At 40.9% G+C, this 23,920-nt stretch overlaps 1 protein-coding gene across 1 annotated transcript in view; it reads left to right on the forward strand.

Moving 5' to 3' along the window:
- Psma8 (proteasome subunit alpha 8) overlaps window positions 1–22,103 on the forward strand; it is a 48,869-nt gene extending 26,766 nt beyond the window's left edge. The window contains exons 5-7 of the mRNA XM_005372729.2: window positions 14,154–14,273; window positions 14,446–14,508; window positions 21,532–22,103. Of these exons, the coding sequence (XP_005372786.1) occupies window positions 14,154–14,273; window positions 14,446–14,508; window positions 21,532–21,624 (276 nt within the window). The 3' untranslated portion in view covers window positions 21,625–22,103. The remainder of the gene's footprint in view (window positions 1–14,153; window positions 14,274–14,445; window positions 14,509–21,531) is intronic.
- The last annotated feature ends 1,817 nt before the right edge of the window (window positions 22,104–23,920 follow it).

A 23,920-nucleotide genomic window follows, 5' to 3' on the forward strand; every position in this document is an offset into this window, starting at 1 on the left:
ATTGTGGAATATGTAGTTTCCCTATTTTCTCCCTCAGTGTGTTTGTTGCTTTTATATAGGAATGCTATTGATTTTTGAGTGTTAACTTTGTATCAATCTATGCTACTGAATTTTTTAATTAATTCTAGGAGTCTTTTGGTGGAGTTTTTGGGTTCTCCCCTGTAGAGTATCGTGTCATCTGCAAATAATGATAATTTTCCTACTTCCTTTTCTATCCTTATTCTTTTTATTTCTCTCTCTTGTCTTATTTCTCTAGCTAATATTTCCAGAAGTGTGTTGAATAGGAGTGGTGATGGTATGATGTTGGCTGTTGGTTTGTCATAGATGGCTTTTATCAGATTAAGGTAAAGTCCATCTATTCTGATTTTCAATAGGTTTTTCTTTTTTACTCATGAATAAGTGTTAGGGGTTTTTCATTTTGGGGGGCCTCTTTGTCTCTATACACCTGGACTCTCAGATGTTTTTCTTTTAGCAAGGGGGATAGGAGGAAAGATGAACAGATTTTCCCTAACACGCAAGACCCTGACCAGTTGTGGGGAGTAGAGTATAGGCTTTTTTGTATATCTAATGTAACCCTCCTGGGCCTCTTCAGTTGATATCTGTGTCAACATTATTTTAGGCCTCCTAAAATAAGATGAGAGAAGTTGGACAAGGAGTATTTGGCTCAAGGTGATTTGCGGACTCCCATCATTGGGTTTTCTGGGCAGTTGAGTTATAAAATCTTTGGTTTAGGCACATTAGGCTTTTAACAGGGATGATAAATCTTTTTTTTTAAGAGCAAGATAGTTTTTTTTTTTTTTTTGGAACTGTGGTTTTGAAGAACCAAACTTTTGTAGTAGGACTAGGGTATTTTGTTTTACTGTAGGGTTTGCAAGGATTTAGTTTTTAGCCTTTCATGGTCATTGTTAGTTTCTTTATATATATAGCAAAAAAGTCTTTAGGGTCTGGGCTATAGTCTTTGCTAGGGCTAGAAACAAGTTTTTGGTTGTGACTGAAATGGGAGGGGGACTAATTTTTAATTTTTTTTTTTTTTTTTGATAAAATGAACAAGAACCCTCAAGAATTGAGGCTTGGAACACGGTTTTTGTGCAAATATATATTGAGGCCATTTTTAAATTTTGGGTCTCTTGCATTAAAGATAGTAAATTAATGTGGTTACAGACTTAATTTATAGCTGGAGGTGGCAGCCCCTTTTTTGAAGGGTTTCACCTTACCTTTATCTTTTTAAGTGGTATATGAGACACAGCTCTAATAGGGGCAGTAAGCCTACCAGTCACCATACATGTGGATTGGTGTCAGGGATAGATAGATTGATTGATTGATAGATAGATAGATAGATAGATAGATAGATATACGGACATTTGAGCATGTGTTTTTGTTTTTATGATAGACCTCTATAATTTTTGACCAATGAATGTTTTTTATTAATGCTATACACTCATCAAAAACCCCTGATGCTGACAGATGGGGATTAGTAACCTAGGTTTTATTGATTAATTGTTCCTTTTCTTGGTAATATCAGACCTCTAACCATTTTTTAGTTGGGTATTATTGTGGGTCAAAACAAGTGTATTGACTCTTTTGTTGGCAAATAGAATAGGTGGTCTTATTGTGTCTGTAGGTGTCTAGGATTTTTTTCTGGCATGAGAACACCAAATCTATGACCTCAATGCAGTTATGCTCTGGCTGGCCTGGCCCAACAGTCCATAGTAGGGTTGCTGGGTTTAGGGTCTGCACTATTTTTAGGTGAATATGTGGATTTTTAAATAGCATCTCTTTATACCTGATTATCTGGGCATTAGTCAGCCAGTATTGTCCCTCGTATTTTATTAATGTCAGTACTGAGTGAGGTACTCAGACTGTTAATTTTTGTCTTCAAGTCAGTTTGTTGGCCTCTGTCATGAAGAGGGCTGTAGTTGTAAGTGCTCACAAACAGAGTGGCTAGCCCTAAGGGACAAAGTTGAGTTGCTTGGAGAGTCATGCTATCAGCCAATGTCGTGACCCCAGCACCTAGGTTAAGACACCCACTGCTATGCCGATATGCTCATGGACCTACAACAAGAAAGGCTTAGTTCTATCCAGAAATCTCAGGCCTGGTGCACTGGTGAGGGCCTGCTTAATCTCTGTAAAGGCTTTTTGTTGTGTTTATTCTCACAGTAGAGGCTCTCATTTTTTTCCCCTTTGTGGCTTTATAAAGCGTTTTTGCCAGGACTGAGAACTTAGGTATCTAGATTTTATAGAAACCTGCAGCTCCTGAGGAATTCCCAGACCTGGCATTGAGTTGTTGGAAATGAAATTGAGCACACTATTTGCTGTCCAATCTGAGTTGGCACTGTCCTTGTGACAAATCAAACTGAGGTATTGACCTTCTCTTGGCACATTTGGGCCTTTTTCCTGGAGATCTTGTAGCTGACCTCCCACAAGAGATTAAGAAACTGTTGAGGTTTTTTTTTTTTTTTTAATATAATCTTCTCAAGACCTTTTGGCCAGCAGCAGGTCATCTACATACTGAAGCAGGACACAGCTATGTTGGTCCACTGGGAAGGCTTTCAGATTAGTAGCCAGGGTCACTTTGAAGATAGCCAGGGAATTATCAACTCTTGGAGAAGCCTTATCTAAGTCAGTTGGCCTTTGTTGCCATTTTTTGGATATTTTTACTGGAAGTCAAAAGTTGACTGGCTGTGTGGGGCCAGGTGGATGTGGAAGAAGGCATCTTTGAGGTCCAAACATATAAAGAAAGCTTTCGCGGGGATGAGACCCAAGAGTGTAGGGGTTTGGAACAGCCAGGGGTAGTGGCCTGGTTTATTGCTCACAAATCCGAAATTGGCTGATAGTCACTTGTGTCCAGCTTTTGGACAGTCAGGAGAGTGTTGTATCAGTCAGGGTTTACTAGAGGAACAGATATAATACAAGATAAACAAATGTACAAGAAATTACAAGTTTGGCTTACAATGGTCAGCTACAGAGTTGGATGAGGAAGCGTGCAGAGGGTGTCTGCACACTGGAGATTGAAGAGCCCAGCCCTGGGCCTGGAGCTCACTGCAGTGTCCCTGCAAGTGCGTATCAAAAGGCTGATGGGTCTGTGACGGAATGCTGAAGAATCTACGATGAAGGCCGGAGAGCCAACACCAGAAGGCTGAAGAGTCCCAGACGGAAGCCCAACAGTCTGCACCAGAAGCCAGGAGATGACCAAGCTTAAGGCAAAGACTGGAGCTCCTCCGAACCTGCAGCCAGTCCTTCCTCAATTCCTTTTCTTATGCAGTCTACCGGCTCTGGGGAGGTGGGGGTTGTCTTCTACACCCACACCCTCTGCGAGCCTGCCTCTTGCACAGGCTCAGGATGAATACAAAGTAAGCACCCTGGACCCCTTCTGAGTTAGATAGTTAACCTTCTAACTTCTCAAATTAACACAATAAACAACATCCCAGAAGGGTAAATGCAGGTCCTTTTCACCCCAAGATGCAGAACTGCTAAGTCACTTAGCCAAGCCTCTAGACTCCCCAAGTTGACACAATGTATCAACCAAAACAGGTGTGTTTTAAGGAGATAGGCAAGGTTGAAGGATCCCGTAATTTAGAAGCCTGTCTAGGTGCTTTTGGATCCCAATGTGTGCCTTGTGAAGGATGAAGTACTGTTTTTGATGAATTGGTGTGTTCCCTGGCTTAAATTTTGTAATTATTGGAGATATATTCTGGGCTAATCTGGGTGGACTGTCTTTAGTTCATATCCCAGGTATTTTGAAGGAAGGGTCAGGTCCCTGCTGTGGTATCTCTGTGAGATTGCAGAGGCAGCATTTTTGTGGGGTGGGAGTCTAAGAGTCATGATTTTTGTTTTTGGTTTATGCAGTCAGGGCAGCCTGTCTGTGGGGGTTGAAAGTTATTTGGGCCTGTAACAGATCTTGACCCATTAAAACTACAGGATAGTCGAGTAAGTATAGGAATTTGTTTTTTGTTTTTTTCTTTTTTTCTTTTTTCTGGTACCGGGAATCAAACTCAATGACCTTGCCCTTACCAGGCAGGCGCTGTGCCGCTGAGCTATATTCCCAGCCCCAGTACAGGAATTTGTGAATGACTTCATGGCCAGCTACAGTGCATCTTCGGGGCAGTGGGGAAGGGTGGCATGTTTGGATCCCCATGACCCCACGATAGTGGCTTGTCTCTGTGAGAGGGGGCCCGTGGGTTGGGTCACCACACAATGCTCTGCCTTAGTGTCTACCGTGAAGTTAATGGGCCAGCCCCCCACATTGAATTGCACTATAGGCTCTTGGTGGCCTAACATAATAGAACCCAGTGTGTTTTAGTCTTTTTATATTTTCTCATGGTGGCCAGTCTTATAAAATCATCTTTGGCACCCCATGTGGCCTCTGAGCTGGCTGATATTGGCCTTGGAATTTTGACCTCTGTCTTCTTGTTTGGGGGAAGGGGAGATTTTTTTAGCCAGGAGGGGCATTTATTTTTCTAGTGTCTGCACCTGTGATGGTGGGCACATTGGTTTTAATCTAGCCTGGTCGCTGGGCAGGGTGGCCCCTCTCATTGGCTTTCCCACGGGCTTCTCTGTTGGCTTTGCCATTCGCCCCGGGTGTGTCCTCTCAGGGGTGTCGTGATCATTTTGTCAGGGCAGCTGCCGGCAAGCCTGCCTTTACTTTCAATCTTCTGACCTTTTCATCAGACCTCCCAGTCTCGGTTGACAAACAGCCTTGTGGCAACCTCTGTCAGCTGGCCGGCGTTTATTTCAGCAAGACCCTCTAGCTTCTGTAGCTTATGCCAGATATCTCCCTGAGGTAGGCTGACAAAGGCCACATTTACCATTTGTTGGATTTTAGCCACTTTGGGGTCAAAGGGATGTAGACGTAATGCTTTACAGAGCCTCTTGTTGTACTCACTTGGGCATTTTTTGGCCCCTGGAGTACCTCTGAGTTCTTCCTCGTGTTCATGGCCCTTTGTCCTCCCGCCTTTAAACCATTTACAGTGACTTCTTGGTACCATTTGATCAGGGTGAGTTTCCCTTCTGCATTCAGGTCCCACTAGGGACCTTTTCCTGGGAAATGGTCACAGGCATAAGCCTGGAGGTCTAACATTCTGGCTGGGGCATTTTGTAAAACCATAGGAGGGCAGCCTAAGTAATCCAGCAGTGCTCTTCAGTATTGAATAGGGTCAGAAGGAGCTGCTGGCAGCGACCAGGCTAGATTAAAACCAATGTGCCCACCATCACAGGTCCATGTGGGCTGGTGGGTCTGGATAATGACTGCATTGAGTTAATCAGTGCCTAGGGTGTTTCTGTGTATGAAGTGGTGTAATTTTTTAAATTAAGACCAGTGGTGGTGAAGGGTTGGTACACTAATACTTGTTCACCTCTCTGGATTTGTCTCTGTGGATTATAGTAAAAGGGTCCTTGTGTTTCTCAGAGCGGCTTCTGTATGGTGTCTTGGCAATGCCAGAGTTGGGCTGTTGGAGGAGTCTTCTTGATGGGTGCCCACAGGAATGTAAGGAGTCAGAATGGGCAGCTCAGAGGAGGCCACTGTGGGAGGGGTCTCTGGGGAAGCCTCACACTACACTGAGGAAGAAGCAAAATTTGGGGGCTGACCAGCTCTGGTAGGGCCTCTGCAGTGGGGCAGCAGGTGGCAGTGGCAGTGGTAGACATAGTGGGGAGTAGGGAGGTGGGACTTTTTTCGGTTCTCTAGACAGAACTGGCTTATTTGACTTTGGCTGACATTTGGAGGTGGCCGATATCTTAGCAGTTCTTTTTAATGTAGGCTTTTAGCCAAGGTGACCAGGACAGGATCAAGTTTTGCCCAACAGCAATGTCAGGAAATTGATCAGAGTGGTCCAGATCCTCTACAATGACCCTGAACACAGGGCTAACTAGTTCTTTATCAAAGGAGCCTTCCGAGGACCACCCCACCCCAAATGATGGCTAATCAATTTTACAGAGTGTTTGGAGTTTTCTGACAGTTATCTTAATGCCATAGTCATCTGCATATCCCTTTTAAAAGGTTAACATATCCTCTAGGGGAGTCAGTTTATTCTGCTTTTTACCCATCTCTTCCCGCTAGCAGACAACTTTTACACACGAGAGGAAAGGCGGGAAGGGAGGGTACACACACTCACTTTGTCTGTCTTTGGCCACTCTCCTCATGGAGATATTTTAGGTGCCTCTAGCCCTAGCAGGCTCAGTAATCCCTGGCCCAGGTTGTACTCCCAACAAAGTCTGACACTGCCCATAATCCATATGAGGTTGCCATGGCACCACAGATCAAGACTACTACATTTGCTTTAACCCTTTTGGGCAGGTTGGAACTTTTTTGTTCCCTGTCTCATTCACACACAAACACACCATGACTCTACCCTGCAGTGTAGCATGCAACACCTTAGAATTGTGGTTTCAGGCAACCCTAGGAGGTAATAAGGCTGCCCATTTGCCTCTTAGGGGCAAGTATACCAAAATGAACCTGGGCTCTTACCCATCTGATGGGTGATGCTCCCTAAGCTAGTTCCTGGGTCTCACCAGGTTTCTTTGTGCATTCGGGGATCCTCTACCCAGCATACTAGGAGGAGCTGGTTTCTTACAGATCAAGTGGTCTGTTGGCGCCAGGCAACTTTGCCTCTCCTGGTGTCCCAGGGTTTGCATCCTGGTGACGAGGGAGGTGAAATACTATTTCTGTATCCCAAACAAGCTCCCAAGAAATGTAGCAGGACTTTTGCATGGAGAGAGAGGACACCAGGGCTCTTTTTAGGTAGTAGAGTTCATTTGTATGAGCACTGACTCAGTGGATTCACATCTAAAGGTTGAGCCCCAAGCATGGTGGAGTTTCACCTTTTTTATAATTTTTGTGTCTTTGTCTCTCCTATATGGTAATACTTTAACAAATTATAGCCTGATTGAGTATAGTCTGTGTAATAGAGCAGTGTTAGAAGTATACATGTGTATCTAGGAACTAGTTATGTCATGTTGTATTTTATTTTGTTTTGAGAAGGCCCCCTACCACATCTTTGGGGTATCCTGAGGCAAAGCTATATGGGAGCAATCTTTCTTGGAGACCAATTCGGAAGACATAAACCATTTGGGATAACCAATCTATTATTATTTTAAAAGAAAACAATCTGAAAGTACTCATACCTTTCTTTTTTAAAAAACAGACAAAGCCTCAGTTGATCAGAACAACTTCCATCTCACCAAACTGACCACAGCAAGCAACACGAGTTTTGTAATGGCACTAGTTCCCCAGCACCTCCAAATGCCAGGAGGGGAAAACAGAGGAACCCAGATGGAGGCAGTGGTTTATCTTAGTCACCAAGAAACTCTGAAACCACTTTCACAGTAGGCAGCGACAGTCTCCTTTTCTTCTGCAGGGAGACATTGCTGCTCCCTCAAGTTTGCTTCATACTAGCACAGTCCTGAGGAGCAGCCCCATCCAGTGAGGTCAGAGGCTCCCCTTCTTAGCCTTTCAGTCTAATTGTCAAGAAGGCAATTCAGTTAAAATTTAAGCCTCTGACATTACCTTTTGTTCAAAACCCCCTCTTGCCTCCCATGTAACTCATAGTAAATACTAAGCCCTAACACTATTTAGGAAGCCTTGTGTGGTCTGGCTCCCCCTTCGCTCTTGGCATCTTCACTGCTCTTCAAAAGCTAGGCGGATGCCTTCCTCAAGGGCTGCTCCTCTGACGCTGTACAACCTTTCCTTTCCTAGAGCTTTCCTCTCCCAGGCTGCTGGCTGCCATCTATCCCAGCCTTTTCGGCACTGCCGCCAGTGCCAAAGCTTTTCTTCCCTTCCTGCTCTTCACTGACATACATTTATTTTACATAGCACTTCATTTTTACTTTCTGTCTCTCCCCTCCTAGACTTTAAGCTCCAAGAATGCAGGGGGTTTTCTAATGTCTTGGTTACTTTTTTTTGTTGCTGAGACGAAATACTCAACACCCCAAAGTAAGCAAGGGAAGGTTTATGTAGCTTACAGCTTGTGGAAGTTTCAGTCTATAATCAGCTGGCTCTAAGGGTGGCACGGCACAGGGGCAGCACTTTAAGGTGGCACGAGACAGCAAAAGCAGCAAGAGCAAAAAAGGGGGGCAGCAAGCCTCTTTTCCCTCCTTGTATTGTGTATCAGATTGGACAGACACACAGACAAAGAAACACATAAGATCATTTGTTTAAAAAATCAGAGTGTGCTCAGATATATTTGGCCAAATTATAACTCTTACAATTTTTAAGTTTGTAATTATAAATAAACTAATTCGAACTTTTTGTAGGTCAATTAACAGAGCTCTTTTATAATATGAATTAGAATAAAAACCTTTTGCTTATAATTAATATTTTGTTTTATATTTTACTTTGTTTCAAGAATATTGGCAACTGCATACTTTTTTCCCCTCCTTTAGTCTTCAGCTCAGTCACCTTTACATCTTCTTTCACTTACTTAGACCTTTCTCTTCTAACAGCATGTGTGGGATCTCTCTGAAAGACTTAATACAATGTAATTAAGGTTCATATTACATCTGGACAAACTTTTAAGATGTTGCTGTGGTCCTGACCTCCAGCTGGTCTTGGTGCTTTGGCCCCAGCCAGGGCTGTGCCCCATCTCCTGGCTCCACACCCACCAGCTCCTCAGCACCCATTCCGAGGGTCTGATTGTAATTTTTATTTATATTCCTAAAAGTCAATTGAAGCACAATAATTTCTGCCACTGGTGAATGAGGAGTCTGGGCCTGCTCCTGTGTTGTTTAGGACAGCAGGCACATTACTATGCAACACAGTTTTTCCTCCTGCCGCTGCCGTCCCCACTTGATGATGTAAAAGCGGTGACTATGTGTGTGCCAGGGCACCATGTGTGCAGCTGAGCGGAGCCCTGTGCATGGTACAGTTTGGTTTCCAGGCCATGGAGGCAGCCAGACCCACAGCCACCCGCTTCTCTTGTGTGGGACAAGGTCCCTGCCATCCCCTGCCTGGTGGTAAAGTGTGCTCCAGGATGGAGCTGGTCCCCTGTCCCAGCCCAGCTCCAGGATCTGTGGGTCGCAGAGCTCCATGGGTCCTGCCATGTCACTGGCTAGTGCCCACTGAACCAGCTCCCTCCCCTGCCTAGGGTTTCTGAGAGGTAATAGGAGGAGCAGGACAGGGCGGTTTCTGCCTATTACACTTTTGGCTCCTTTGAGAATCTGTAGGTGTTTAGATTGATTTGTGTGGGTTTTTATTTTCCTCAACCTTTTAGCTAGAATTGGTCCCTCCCCAAACACCTCAGGTGGTGGTGACTGACTTCTTTGTAGAGACTCTGGTGCCTGGCTCGTCAGCTTTTCCCACACAGGCTCTTCCTTGTGGGGGGAACCCTCTGCTGGGAGCAATGTTGTTCTCTGTGCCTGAAGCAGGAGCTGTTGGCTGTGAGCTCCACAATGGATTTAAGACTGATTGAACTGAAGTCCAAGTTGAAAAGCGCTCAGAGGAAACCATTTTTTCTCTATCATGTGCCTGTTTAAGACTTTCTCCAACTGTCTCCCAGTTATCAACATCTATGGCACCTGCCTGAGGAAACCATGGATTACATTTGGTTACTCGTATAACATTTTTAATGAATCTTCTGTTGACACATGAGCTGCTAAGCATTTAAGCAGGCTTTGGAGCAATTATGTGTATTTTTGCTCCTCAGCTGATACATTTGCTCCATGCTTTATTCCAGGATAAAAGAATACATGGCTACTTGCAGTGGGAGTGCTCACCTATCTTCTTTATGAAGGCTTCTTGCGCCTTCTTTTCTCCAAGTGACCCCAAAATTATACTTTCTCTGAAGTCCTTTTCTGTCTCACACCTTTCCCACTCTGAGTGGTTCTTACTCTTCCAGGCTTTAAAAGTCCCAGTTCAGGATTCAGGTCCCTGTTCCAGGCCCCAGTTATCAGGGACTTGGCCCAAGCCCCCAGCCTCCTAAAACAAGCTATGGCAAAGGATTAAATAAAAGAAACAAGTAATATGATTTTGGAGAATCCAGCAGAGTCAGAACTCTCTAGGAGCTAAAACAAGGATTTCTCTGGATCACTTATATTTATTGACTCTTTCACAATTCAAGGGGTGCAGGAGGTAGAGGGCGCATCTGAGACAAAAGCTCACAAAAATGAGCAGGGCCTTGAGAAGTTAGAGCAAAGGCAATAAATCTTGCTAATTAAGAGAACTACTTGATCTCTAAGGTCGGCGGTTTATTGCTGTGGAATAGGGAGTAAGAGCTTGTCTCTTTGCCTCCCATAGCTGTGCTAGCTGGGGGGTTATGCTGTCTTCAGAGCACTCTCGGCAGCAACTTATCCCTTATGCAAACTGATCCCCAACAGGAAGGGGAGGACAGAAAAGAAAAAAGTAATTTCTAGACTTTGAAAGATTACTACAAGTTAAATTTCATTATAGATGGGCTGGTGATGTAGCTCAGTGGCATAAGCACCTGCCTGGCAAGTGCAAGGTCCTGAGTTCAATTCCCAGTACCAAAAAAAAAAATTTAAAAAAAATCAAAAAATAAATTTCAAGATAGAAATTTTAGATATCTAAATTTTAGATATCTGACTTTTAGATAGAGATTATTTTTAGTAATGGTATTAGAAAATGCTGTTGGTATCAGCATATGTTGAAAGACAGAGGGAGCAGTTGTGCTAAGGTCCAATCTGTCTGAAGGCCTCAGATGACCCCACAAGAAGCTCTGGATCTGTGGTGAATCTTCAGGTTTTCCAAGTTGAGATGGAGGCTGCCCCTGAAACACACTTCCCTGACATGAGGCCATTCTTGTTAATCACACGATCTCCCAAAGAGGTTTAAGAACTTAGGTCTGCCTACCATTGGCACTTGCATCAGCTACAGGAAGCCCTCCCTCCCTTCTTTTCTTTCTTTGTGGTAGTGAGAATTGAACTCAGAGCCTACAAACTGAGCCCACTTCCTGCTCTTTAAAGTTTTTTTTTTTTGAGACAGGATCTTGCTTTAATTGTTCAGGTTGAGGTGGAACTTGCAGTCCTCTTGCTTTGCCCTTTTAGTGCTGGGATTAGAGGCATTTGCAACCATGGGTAGCAGTTTCAGGAATTTCTGAAATTATATGTGGCATCACATCACAGGTTTAATCTCAGGGGTATATCAGTGAGCTAAGTTTTTGGGCAGGAAAGCCTTGACAGTACCACACAAGGATTGATTTTTATCACATAATGGAAGTGTTGAGATGTTAGACCTTGTGTCTTCTATTTGTAGTTTTACCCCATGCCCTGAAGGTATCTGCTAGATCTCCGGCCATCAGGTGCGCATTCTAGAAGCTGATTCATAGAGGCTCTCTCCAATGACTTATGTTCATGTACATGTATTTGTAACAGAGATTAAGAAATGACATTTTCAGCGCATTGGTTAGAGTTCTGTCACAGAGGAAGAATGGATATTGAGGATGGCAGCTACTAGTACACACACACACACACACACACACACACACACACACAACCCCATTACCAATCTGAGTAGATGGGCAGAAAGAATACCACAAAACTATCATCATTTGTTGAAGTGGGCTGGGATGGGGGATGGGGATGGGAGGCAGAGATTATGAGTTTGTCAAGAACAGCTATTTTAGGAAAGTAGTTAGGTAAGAGTTAAAGAATTTCAGCATCAGCAATTAGAGAAAGTAGAGAATTCTCCAGGAATTTAGGGGGTGACCTAAACACCTGGTGAAATTTTTGGATAAACCATTCCTTTATATGCTTCCTTATTGGGCAGCAATCAGCTACCAGAAACAAACAACCTCAAGGCAAGTGGACTTCACATTCATGCCAGGCAGAAGACTACTTTTGATTTTAGTGAAATTTCAGATCTACAAAATTTACTAACAAGTTTCACAGCTGCCTATTGTAATCCTCTATTTTAGTTACTTTTCTCTCATTGCTGAAATAACATACCTAACACCCAAAGTTAAAGGAGCAAAGGTTTCGCTCACAGTTTGTAGAGGTTTCAGTCCATAGTCAGTTGGCTCCAAGGCAGGGTGGTGTAGCAGACAGGCATCACAGAAGAGAGACAGTTCATGGTGGGCAGAAGGTAGCAAAGCAAGCAAGAATCGACCACAACTCTTTCTATCCCTTATATCTTATCCAGGCTACTTAGGGTAGGAAGAACTCACATCCTTAATCCTAGTGCCCTGGATCCTAGCACTATACCATGAATCAATACCAGTATTATACAATCTAGATCCAGCCACCTCTGAAAAAGCTTCACCTATGTCTGCATGAGGCTTTGGGGGAACATCTAGATACAGGCCATAACATCCTCTGAAATCTAATAGCATAGAAAATATTATGTTAAGAAGAATCTTCTGCTAGCCAGAGAATATACTCTCATGACTACAAAAGCTGTCTTTTCATGCCCACTTCTTAAAATCCTTGAGGTCCCTTTCCCATGATAATCACAATACTAAATGGTTATATGCGACATTTTCCTCCCGGTACCACTAGTGATAGGATGGGCTTTTCTTCCGGTTCTTCCATTGTCTGGATCATCACAGCAGAGGGTTATGAGGCAGTAAGGTGTACCATATTAAGTGCTTAGCTTACTGATCCAGACCACATGGTTTCAAAGCCCAGCTCTTGAGCAAGATTACATGAGACAGTAGCTCACAAATAGGGACTGTTAAGAGACATTTCCCATTTGCCAGTGTCTGGAGACATCATTTTCAAAAGTAGGATGGGGAATCTAGTTGGTAGAGGCTTCCAAATGTCTTACAGTTCACAGAACAGCCCACAAAGAATTGCCTGGCCCAAAATGTTAACAACGTTGGGAAACCCAGCTTTAACTTTTTCAAGCCTCCATTTCTTCATCCAGAATTGGGGTTTCTAATAGTGACTAATCATTTTCATGATGGTTCCATGAATTAACCCACTTGAAATAATTAGCATAATGCCTGGTACATAAATATTCTGTTAATATGAGATGTGATTGAAAAATACAGTGAGTAGCTTTTAAAAAAATCTTACAGTAAAATAGACATTGCCATTAATCACTCTCAAAATAATTCCTCTCACTTCAAACACACTTATCCCATCATGCTTGCCACTTATTGAAGCAGTTCTAGAAGACCTTTTTTGGGAATATCTTTAGTTGCACTGGCATGGCAGCCTAAATTTCCTGAATCATTTTAAAATATTTCTTTTCATAGTCATTTTGACTTTAGGGAAGAGGCAGAAGTCTCACATATCTGCACCCAATGAAGAAGGTGAGTGAGGAAAAACCGTAAGGCTTTTATGAACCTGCCTTTCTGTTAGATGGCATTTAACAACAGTATTCACCATATTTTTTAATCACACCTCATAAAGACACGAAAGGTCTTCTAATACTGTTTCAGAAAGTGACAAAAAAGATGGCATAAGTGTGTTCAAAGCAAGGGGGATTACTTTGTAGGGGATTAACGGCAACATCTCTTCTGCTGTAATATATTTTTTAATGTAAGCATCCACTATATGTTTTGGCCAATCCTTGTATGAATTATCTGCCTCACATCAGTTATAGTAATTTGGATATTTAGTCTGAATGAAAAGAACATGGTCTGCTACCTGTACCCATGCAACCGTGTGAAACCATTTGCCTCTTTCTTTTATTGGGTGAAAATTTCTGAAGAGTAAAGAAAACAGGGAATGGACTAGAAATCCTTCTTGCTTACAGAGTAAAAGATAATGAATCAATACTTAGGTGACCACCTACTTATCATCCTAAGAAATTAATGCTCAGTTCTATTTATGTAAATAGATTTTTTTATCTTGACATGATCTCCTCTCCGTTCCTCTCCTCCTCTCCCCTCCCCTCTTTTCTCCTCTCTGCTCCTCTTTTCATATTCTTGGAAAGTTGTGCCTCCTTTCTTCTTCTCATCTTTTGGAGTTTCAAATTTTTCAGTCTTTCTCGGTTGTACAGGACTTGGGAGTCTTTAAACTAATAGAAATCATTAACCAGGAAAAAGCACTGGTATTTGTGCAAATAAAAAATTTGTGTTGCCATCTCAGATTATTCACATAGTAATCAAGTAAGTTTCTGAAATGTTTGTTAAGTTTTCAGTTCAATAATTTCCACTTTGTAATTCTATTAGGAAATATTTTAAGTCCAAAATCCTAATTTTACTTAGTAACCATACATTCTTTCACATTACAGTGACATTTATGGTGTTTTTTAATTTTTCAAGGCAAATGCAATAGGCCGAAGTGCTAAGACTGTTCGAGAATTTCTAGAAAAGAATTACACAGAAGATGCTATATCAAATGACAATGAAGCTATCAAGTTAGCAATAAGAGCATTGCTTGAAGTAAGTGATGGACACATTCATAAAAGCATGGGTTACTTTCCTTATCCACTTTTATTTATTCAACACAGACTTTGTTGAAGAAGTAATCTTCTGTGCATGTTAGGCACACTTACCACTGAGCTACACCTTGAGCCGGCTTAAGCAGTTCTGATGTGTGCTTGTTCTACATTAGGTTGTGCAGTCTGGTGGGAAGAACATTGAACTGGCTATAATAAGAAGAAATCAACCTTTGAAGGTAAGTCATTAACGAGAGAGAAAAGAATACATGGCATCTTTTTACAAAAGTTGAAATGTTACTGATACCTGTAAATCTTCATTATAAGCATGAGAGATCCATTCATACTCATTGATAACATGATGACTTTTGTTTCTGTAGGTTAATGAACACTAATTTGTATGTGCTTATTTCAGGCAGCTACCAATCCCTGTCTCTTTGTGAATACTTGGAAGTGCTGCAATTTCTGTATAGGCCTACTTGTTTAGCATATTTTGCTATAAGGAGGCATACCTAATTAGTCAGTCTTCTGTTGGGTCAATGTAGTATAGCCCCATGGAAATTCATTGTTGGCACCGCATAGAGGGCAATTATTCTTCCTGTTCTTTTAGGTCTTCTGAAACCAAGGTATGCTTCCAGGCAGTTTGAGTCAGCTGGCATTTTTATGTAATTGTTTGTCCTCCAGCTTGTATCCTTCTTTATATCAGAGGTCTGCACTCCTTTCTGACTGATTTTTTGTTTGTTTGTTTTTGGTGGTAGTAGGAATCAGACAGAAGGCCTTGAACATGCTAAACACACACTTTACCACTGAGCTGAAGCCCCAGCCCCTGTCTGCTGATTTTGATCCGTTTTCTCTACTTTTCACTTGAAAATGCCCTGAGCATCTGTCAGACTTACATTTTAATCCCAAGCATGATAACTTTTCTTTGTGACCAATCTAACATTTGGGTGCCTTTTTTTACCATTAGGATTAAAATTGCCAGACTACAAAATTAACTACTCAGAATATTAGGATATAGGTTGGCCAACAATCATTTAAAATGGTTTGCTGTTGTTTTAGGTAGAACTGTGTAGAGTCTGGTTTCTAATTAGTACTCTGTAGTTGAGAATGTACTAAAGCACTCAAATCATGTACATATACTTTTTATTGGTTTTAATGAAAATCAATCTCTCTCTCTCTTTTTCTCTCTCCTCTCCTCTCCTTCTATGGCATGGGGGAGTAAATTCAGAAACTTTGTACAAAGCCACATCCCCAGCCCTTTTCATTTTTTATTTTGTGATAGGGTCTCACTAAGTCACTGAGTTGCCCCGGCTAGGCTTGCATTTGTTATCCTCTTCCTCAGCACCCCAAGGTGCTGAGATTATAGGAATGCACCATCATGCCACTTAAAGAAAATATTTTAAGGAGAAATAGTGTTAAAATGAGCGCCGTCCAGAGCAGGAGGGATGTTCACTTGGGGTCTTTGTTGTCATTGTTTAGATGCTACTTTTCTACCTTATATTGTTTAGCTAACAGATGGGATGTGAGGATAGAATGCAGCAACATTTCTACAAATATGAGAAATGGCGCAGGGTGGTGAGGCCTGTCCCATGAGCAGCCACCCATAAACAACAGGGTGTGATCACACAGTGCAGAGATACGGGTACTGGGCTCAGTTGTCGTACTTGCCGCCAAAGACTTAGGGACATATGCACCAACACCACAGGGTCCCTGAAACTCCTGAAGCCAGAGTTACCTCTATCATGTGGACACATACTCACATGACGGACATACATACACAGACATATGCAATTATGCATGTGTTCCTTCTAATGAGTGGTGGATGGCATGTGAACCAGCAGCTAAGGTAAACCGTCATTCTACATGAGAGTTCAGGGTAGGCTGTGTAGAGAGTAGAGAAAAAGATTTAAAGTTGTAGACTGGGTGTAAGTTTAGAGTTGAATAAACTTGTTTTAAGTGCCCGTAGAGTTGTTTGTTGTACAGGATGATGTTGAACAAGGTATTGTTATCTTTAGTTTTCTTGTGCAAAACTGAGGCTAACAATAACTACCTCAAAGGGTTTTTGTAATAAGTCAGTAGTAGTACACTATATAGTAGTTGCTCATTAAATAGTACTGTTATTCATTTTACCTTTAAATGAGAGAAGATATAATATGTCTGTATATATGTGTGCATATATATACACAGGACACCGAGTTTGGTCAGTTTGAGCATCATTAATTATGGCTAAAAGCAGCTGCTGTATGTTTTTACTCTAAAGGGAAACTTTCTTTAAAAAAAGGATGTAGATCTTATACAAACAGTGTGACTTTCTGTAACTATGATTACAAAACTTATCTTTTTCTACACTCTTAGGCTACCAAAACATGAAGAGGGGAGAGCCTGTAAGAAGTGGCGTTAAGTACCCTCCCCTCTTTCTCCATTGCCTCTCACTGGTTCTTTAAAGATCAGATTGACATTTTGGGTATACGCCTTACAGGAAATAGAAAATTCTTACTGGAAAAATGTTACCAGGTCCTATGAACCCAGGAAGAAATGAAGGAAAGTGGACATATAGTGGGTTAGAGTGAATGGTTTTATCTACAAGTTTAAAAAAACAAAAGGCCTCCAACGCATGCTGCTTAAACATAAGCAATCTTTCTGTCTCAGTGAAGGTATAAGCCTGCTCCTGGCACGTGTATATCACGTCGCGTGGTGTCCCCGTGTGTGTGTGCTTCTCCTGTCGCTCCACTCTGCCAGTCTTACCTGTGGCTTCACCCATGGCAGTCTGTTCCTGTAAGACTGAGTTCCCGAATAATTTCTTGTAGCGGGAGAGTGCTTTCCCAAATGTGGAATGCAAGCCTCTCCTTCTGGCTTGCTGACTGGGAGACTGAAGACACCCTCAGAACAGTCTCCGGAGGATTTTGCTTGAGGGTTAACTAACGCGAAGCATCCAGGATAGAATGGATGTTTGGGGAATCAGCCTTAAGGTAGCCTCTAGGAGGTTTTCAGGTGTCTTCAGAGTCAGATCTAGTTCTGGTTTGGTAAAACCAGTTTTGCCAAGGAGTGTCAACATATATCCAGACATAATTTTTTTTCTTCATAAAATTTTCATTAGTGTATCTTAGAAAAGTGATTTGTTTTTGTTATTGTCTCCATGGATTCCTCATGAAAATAATGTAAATTCTGTTATATTCATTGTTTTGTTAAATCCTTGTGTGGGACATAGTTCAGTGATTAAAAGTGGAACACGAGAGCCACCCTAGTGCAAGTCTAGCGCCACCACCGCCCAGTGTAAGAAAACTACTGAATTTTATGCTGTTGTTTCCTTATCTGTAGAATAATAGCCTTTCCACTTACAGTTATAGTAAGCATTACATTAGTAACTTAGGAAAACACATAATAATAAATGCATGCAGTAGTATAAACCTTCTATTATCATGATGGGGCACTTGTTCTTAAACTGATTTCAGAGGTGGGGTAGTTTACAGACCTAGCCTTGTCAGTTCTGCTGTATCCGTGTGCATAAGACATAAACAGTATCGTATCTGCTTAAATTCAGGTACATTGAATTTAAGTGAACTGTATTTCTTCTAACTTTAAGGGCACTGAAGTGTAAAGAGGCTGTACAGTTCATTCACTGTCACACAGCTAGTGCATGGTGGGCCTAAGAGGCAAGACTACCCTTGGCTTGAAAACTTGGTCCTTCACATCAGGCCAGGATTCCATAATGACCAGAGAAAAAGAGTGGGAAAAGAGAAAACAGAGAAAAGAGGAAAAAAGTTTAAGTCAAAGATGTAAAGAGAACAAGAGAAAAAATATATAAGCCACCTAAAAAGTGGAGGATGAGCAGTGTTAACGATTCTTAGAGATTGGATGCAGATGCCCAGTATGGTGGCCACACCTATTAGGCCGGGACTCTACTCCGGGATTCTGAAGCAGAAAGATTGCAAATTTGGGCCCAGCCTGGGAAACTTCTGACTTAGTGAGACCCCATCCCAAAACACAAAAGAAGGGCTGGGGATATACCTCAGTGCAAAGACCCTGGGGTCAGTCCCCAGTACCCCTCCAAAAAATCGGAAGGTGAGTGTTGATAAAGCAAATTTAAAAGAAATTTTTGTGCTTACATAGGGGTTAATGATAATAAGCAAATTTCAGGGAAAAAAACCCCTAGGATTTGCTGGAACCAGTTATAAATGACAAACATGGAGATGAGATAGAGTAGAGTTATAGGGCAGAAACAGATTTCTGTTTCTTCCATGCAAAGCCTCCCTCAGATTTCCCTCTGCATCCCATGGAGCCAGCTTGACTACCCCTTCCCTCCTGTACCAGGGGCCAGTGATGACTAAGCAGACCTTGCGGCCTGGTTTATGCTGTTTCTGAACATATTATTTTCTTATCTAGAGACACTAAATAACTTACTTAGTTTTGGGGCTGCTATAACAAAATACTATCAATTGGTTTAAAAACTAAACATTTATTTCTCAAGCTCTCAAAACTAAGAGTCAGGGGCTGGGGATTTAGCTCAGCGGCAAAGCGCCTGCCTGGCAAGCGCAAGGTCGTGAGTTCAGTTCCTGGTACCAGAGAAAAACCAAAATAAAAAACAAAACAAAACAAAACAAAAAAACAAAAACAAAAACTAAGAGTCAATGATTAGATGCCAACATGATCAGGTATAGTGATGGTTTTCTTCCTGGTTCAGGAAAAAGCCCATCTTATTTCTTCACAAGGAGCCAGGAGGGTTATAGGGCTGTAGAGGGAGGGAGAGAGGGAAGGATGGAGACAGGGAGACAGAGAGAAAGAGTGAGAGGGAGGGAGGGAGAGAGGGAGGAAGATAGAGATAGAGATAGATAGATAGATAGATAGATAGATAGATAGATAGATAGATAGACACAGACAGACAGAGAGAGAGAGAGAAAGAGAGAGAGAGAGAGAGAGAGAGAGAGAGAGAGGCTGTATGTCAAATCCCAATGGCCTTACCTCCTAATACCATCACTTTGGATGTTAAGATTTCACATAGGAATTCTGAAAGCAAAGAAACACTTAATTCATAGCATAATATCAGTTTTTTTTTTCTAAAAAAAGCCTAAAGTAATAGATAAAAGCCTAAAGTAACTAAATTTTCCCCAGTTAGAAGACATATCTTACCCCACCACATGATAACCAAGTAGACAGCCCATTAGTTGACTCCCTCCACTATATTCTCTCCAGAATTTCTAGTTCACTTTACAGTGCCTCACTCTGAAACATAAATATGAAAGTTTAGCCGAGGATATTCAGGCATTATGAACACTAAACTAAAACAGAAAAAGAACCTAGCAATAACATGTATTGTAGGACCCAGAAGAAATCTTTTACAAAACTAAAATCTGTGATTAATAGCTAACTAGAGAGAGAGAGAGAGAGAGAGAGAGAGAGAGAGAGAGAGAGAATATTTTTAAAAAGAAACATTCAGAGAGTCCAAAGTGCTCTTTTGAAAAATAAGACTATTATGGCCAGAATGAAAAATTCAGCAAAAAGATGAGAATAAAAAATGAAACCAAGGAAATCTTACAGAAAATAAAGCATGAAGATCTAAAGATAATAAAAGATAACTGAATATCAGTGTGTAAGTTCCATTCTATATATAATAAAAAAGAAAATCAGTATGAAAACTAAAATTATCCTAGAAATAATAGAGAGAAAATTCTTAGAGCTATAGGCTGAGTTATGAAGCTCTTAGCATAGTAAATGAAACAGAGTGACCATTGATAATTCATCAAAAAGTTTTGGAAACCAGGGGTGAAGTGGGAGTCAGGAAGACACACGATGTAGGTACTAGGAAGTCAGGAGGTGATGTCCGAGACATAATAGAGACAGAAATGGCAGTGAAAGCATAATGCAGAAATTTGAAGGTAAATATCGAAGGAACAGAGTCAGCTGGGGATTGGAGGGAGTGGAAGGGAACCAGGGGTCACTCTATTTCACTATTAACTGTTTTGTGCCACTGGAACTTGTATACTTATGTGCATATAGCAGCTTGCTACCTCCTTAATTTCAAAATGTTCAGACACCAGGCCTATTTTTATGAAGGCATCTTTCACTCTTGCCCAATAATGTCACACCACTTTATTCAACTTTTTATTTTAACACAATGATTTATTACATGTCTGATTTCCTTCCTAAGCTGTAGACTCCTTATTAGAAGGCAAGAACTGTATTGTCCCACTTTATTTTCAGAGCCCATGAAACAGTGAAGGCTTGACGGGTAAATTTACATCATAGTATTAGATAATACACGTAAATTGTTTCCAAATACAGATTTTCTGGTATACATCTTATTTTTGAAATGGAAAAGTTCTGGAGTTAAATCAGGAGACAGAGTCTTAATTTTTAAACCCTCTTCAATTTGAGGCCAAATAAATTAGTTTTATGAACCTCAACTTCCTTATATATAAAACTGGTAATAGGTAGACTAAATTGCTAAAATCTCTTCCTTCCCTATCATCTTTCAAAGTTTGACTTGTCATAAAGTTGCTTAGGGGCTGGGGATTTAGCTCACCGGCAAAGCGCCTGCCTGGCAAGCGCAAGGTCATGAGTTCGGTTCCCGGTACCAGAGAAAAACGGAAAAAAAAAAAAAAGAAAAAAAAAAGTTGCTTATTCCTTTATCAGTTTTCTTGCTGTCTCTTTCATTATTAAGATAATTAAATTTAGATCTCTCTATATAAGTATCTTCAGTTAAATGGTTCTAAAGCATCAATTATATATTCTTGGATCTAGTTGTGAGCAGTAAAATTGCAAATCAAAATTATGTTTGCAAATTCTTAGAAGAAAAAGCTCTCTTTACTTTCTGCTTAGTGAAGGAAACAAAAACGCAGTGTAAATCATCTTTTCCCATCTGTTTTGTGTATTCTGTGAGCTACTGGAACATATTCAAACCCTATCAGAGAAGCACCTTATAGGGCAAAGTGGGGGTTTAATAATGTGGTCTTTGCTCATGAATAATAATATGCCATGCATTAAAGTATTTTGAGAGTTAGATGCATACACAGGATGTATAATTTAGTATCACATTTTACTCAGCTTTGTTGTATAATACAATGATAATAGAAAAGTTAGAGGTCTGGTTTTGTCCATGATTATTACAAGCGTGTTGCTTTTGAAACATTTTATTGTATACTTGAAGTTATAAAACAAAGTTATGAATAGAAAATATAAATTTATAAAAGAGATTTCTTCATATTGTCATCATTTAGATATTGGTGTAACAAAATTTGCTTTAAATTTTTTTTCCTTTTCTCCAGATGTTTAGTGCCAAAGAAATTGAGTTACAAGTCAGTGAACTAGAAAAGGAAAAGGAAGAAGCAGAGAAGAAAAAATCAAAGAAAACTGTCTAATCCTTAGGATGAATATTGGGAGCTTTTAGTATTTTGTTGTACTGCTTGGAATTACTTACTGGAGTTTTAAAGGAAATAAGTTTTCAGTGTTGTGTTTAGTGCTGGTATGTGCTGCTTTGACAATGCCGGATATGTGGTCCTGTCTAGTCTATCACACAGTATCAAACATACGTTAATGTGAGGACTTTCTTGAAAAGAAGATTCTAGTAATTGTTGAAAGTAGGCCTAATCCCACATGAGCCTGAAACTATAGCTTGTCCAGTGTGCTGCTTTTGTTCACATAACCAAATTTAATTAAGGGAAAATTTCCAATTTTAAAAAATCAGTAATTTAGTGAAATTTGCATATTCATTGTCAGTTAAAAGCTCTTTCAAAATATACTAGATTTAACATAGAATTGTATTTGTTTATATATTGATAAGTTGTTAAACTTTTGTCAGACTTCATTTTTAAATAAATATTTTGGGTTTTGTATTGTCTTTATCTTGTAAGTTGTGATGCATCATCTTATTCACGGAATATTAAAGCCCTAATCCAAAAGGGCAGGTAAAGCGTATAAGAGTTTATAAGAGCGTCCTAGTAGGATGCTAGTTGGAAACAAGGTGAGAAATTAATGCCTGTAATTTTTAGTTTAGATTTTATTTCATCTCAAGGATGTTCAGTATGTTAGGTTTGTTATATGTTTTGTCCAATTCCTGAGGGCTTAGGTTATGCTTGGGATTATGCTGGACTTACTAGGAGAAACAAGACAAGTATACAAAGTGATTCCTGCCTCTTAGCGGAAGGTCAGCTAAAAAGTCATTCATGGACTAATCCTGGACACTGACAAGTGTGACGCCCCTATGATCCAATCACCACCCCAAAGCCCCACCCATAACACCTGAGGCTTTGGGGGGTTGTCTACATATAAATCATAAGAGATGACTACTATTTGACTTTTGATATTGCATAAGGATATATGTCAACACTTGGAAGACCTGAAAAACAGTGAACCAGTATTTTCCAAAAACCTGCATGGTATGATAAAGTCATGCAAAATAAAAGATTCACTGGAAGAGGTCTGATGTAATCAAAAGTCTCTAAGTATCAAAGCATGAAAAGTTAACTCATCTGATTTCACTTTCCACATTACAATTCACCTTTAAAAGACTACCACTTGTTAAAATTTGTTGTAGCATGAGAAAGAAGTTCTGTAACAATCTGAAAAAGCTATCAAAATACTCTTGTGCTTTCCAAGCATGTACCTATGTCAAATCAGATTTCCTTCAAATTCAGTACTTGAACCAGACCAACGCATTGCAACAGACTGAATGCAGAGTCCATGCCATGCAACTGCCCTGTGCTAACCCAGACACTGAAGATAATTTGCAACGATGTACAACGTTATCCTCCCTACTGTGGAGGGAATTTTTGATTATTTTTCATTAAAATTATTTATGAACTATTATAAAATGTTGGCCATGTGGGTGCTAGTTATTGATTTCTCATCTCTCAGTTACATACTGAACTTTCTCTGTGATAGTACAGTGGATTGTGACCTGAAAACTTATCAGCGATGAAATACTGAGCATTATCAATAGAGGGCACTGAACTGACACTATGGAGCTGGGCTGCTGGTTCTTGGCCTTCCCGATTCCCCAGGGCAGCTGAACTCCAGGGACACCCCAGGCCACCCTTTCCCCACCCTCAGTGGGCCTTTCCCTCTGGCAGGCCTCTTGCTGCAGCCTCTGTTTGAGGTAGCTGACTCTCAGCGCTGAGGAAGGGTCCTCTCTCAGTCTCTCTTACTGTCCCCTCTTCCTGCAGAGAGAGTGCACAATTGTCTTTTCTTGCTGCTTATAACAATATCACTAACTAGGCAGTTTATAATGAACAGAAATTTAACTTGGCTTACAGCTCTGGAGGTTGAGATGTCCAAAATTGAAGGGTTGCATCTGGTGAGGGACTTTCTCTTGCCTCTTGCATACTCTGGCACTTTTTTCTTGCCCACATTGCCCAAGCTGTCCTCAAACTTGAAGATCTTCCTGCCTCAGCCTCACAACTAGCTGGTACCACCAATCCTGGCTAGCAATGATCTTTTTTCCTGGTATTGCTGGAAAATTTGCAGTTCCTTTTTACTTTTTTTTGGCAGTTAGCCATATTCTACTACCTAATAATTCTTTCTTTCCCCCTGTGGTACTGGGGATTGAACCCAGAGCCTTTATAATGAGCTACTTCTCCAGGTTTTTTTTTTTTTTTCTTTCAGTTTTTACTATGAGATAGAGCCTCGCTAAATTGCTTAACGGGGTGGTCAAACTTG

This window comes from Chinchilla lanigera, unplaced genomic scaffold, assembly GCF_000276665.1.
Source record: "Chinchilla lanigera isolate Chin_1 unplaced genomic scaffold, ChiLan1.0 scaffold00001, whole genome shotgun sequence".
In the NCBI taxonomy this organism is placed as follows: Eukaryota; Metazoa; Chordata; class Mammalia; order Rodentia; family Chinchillidae; genus Chinchilla; species Chinchilla lanigera.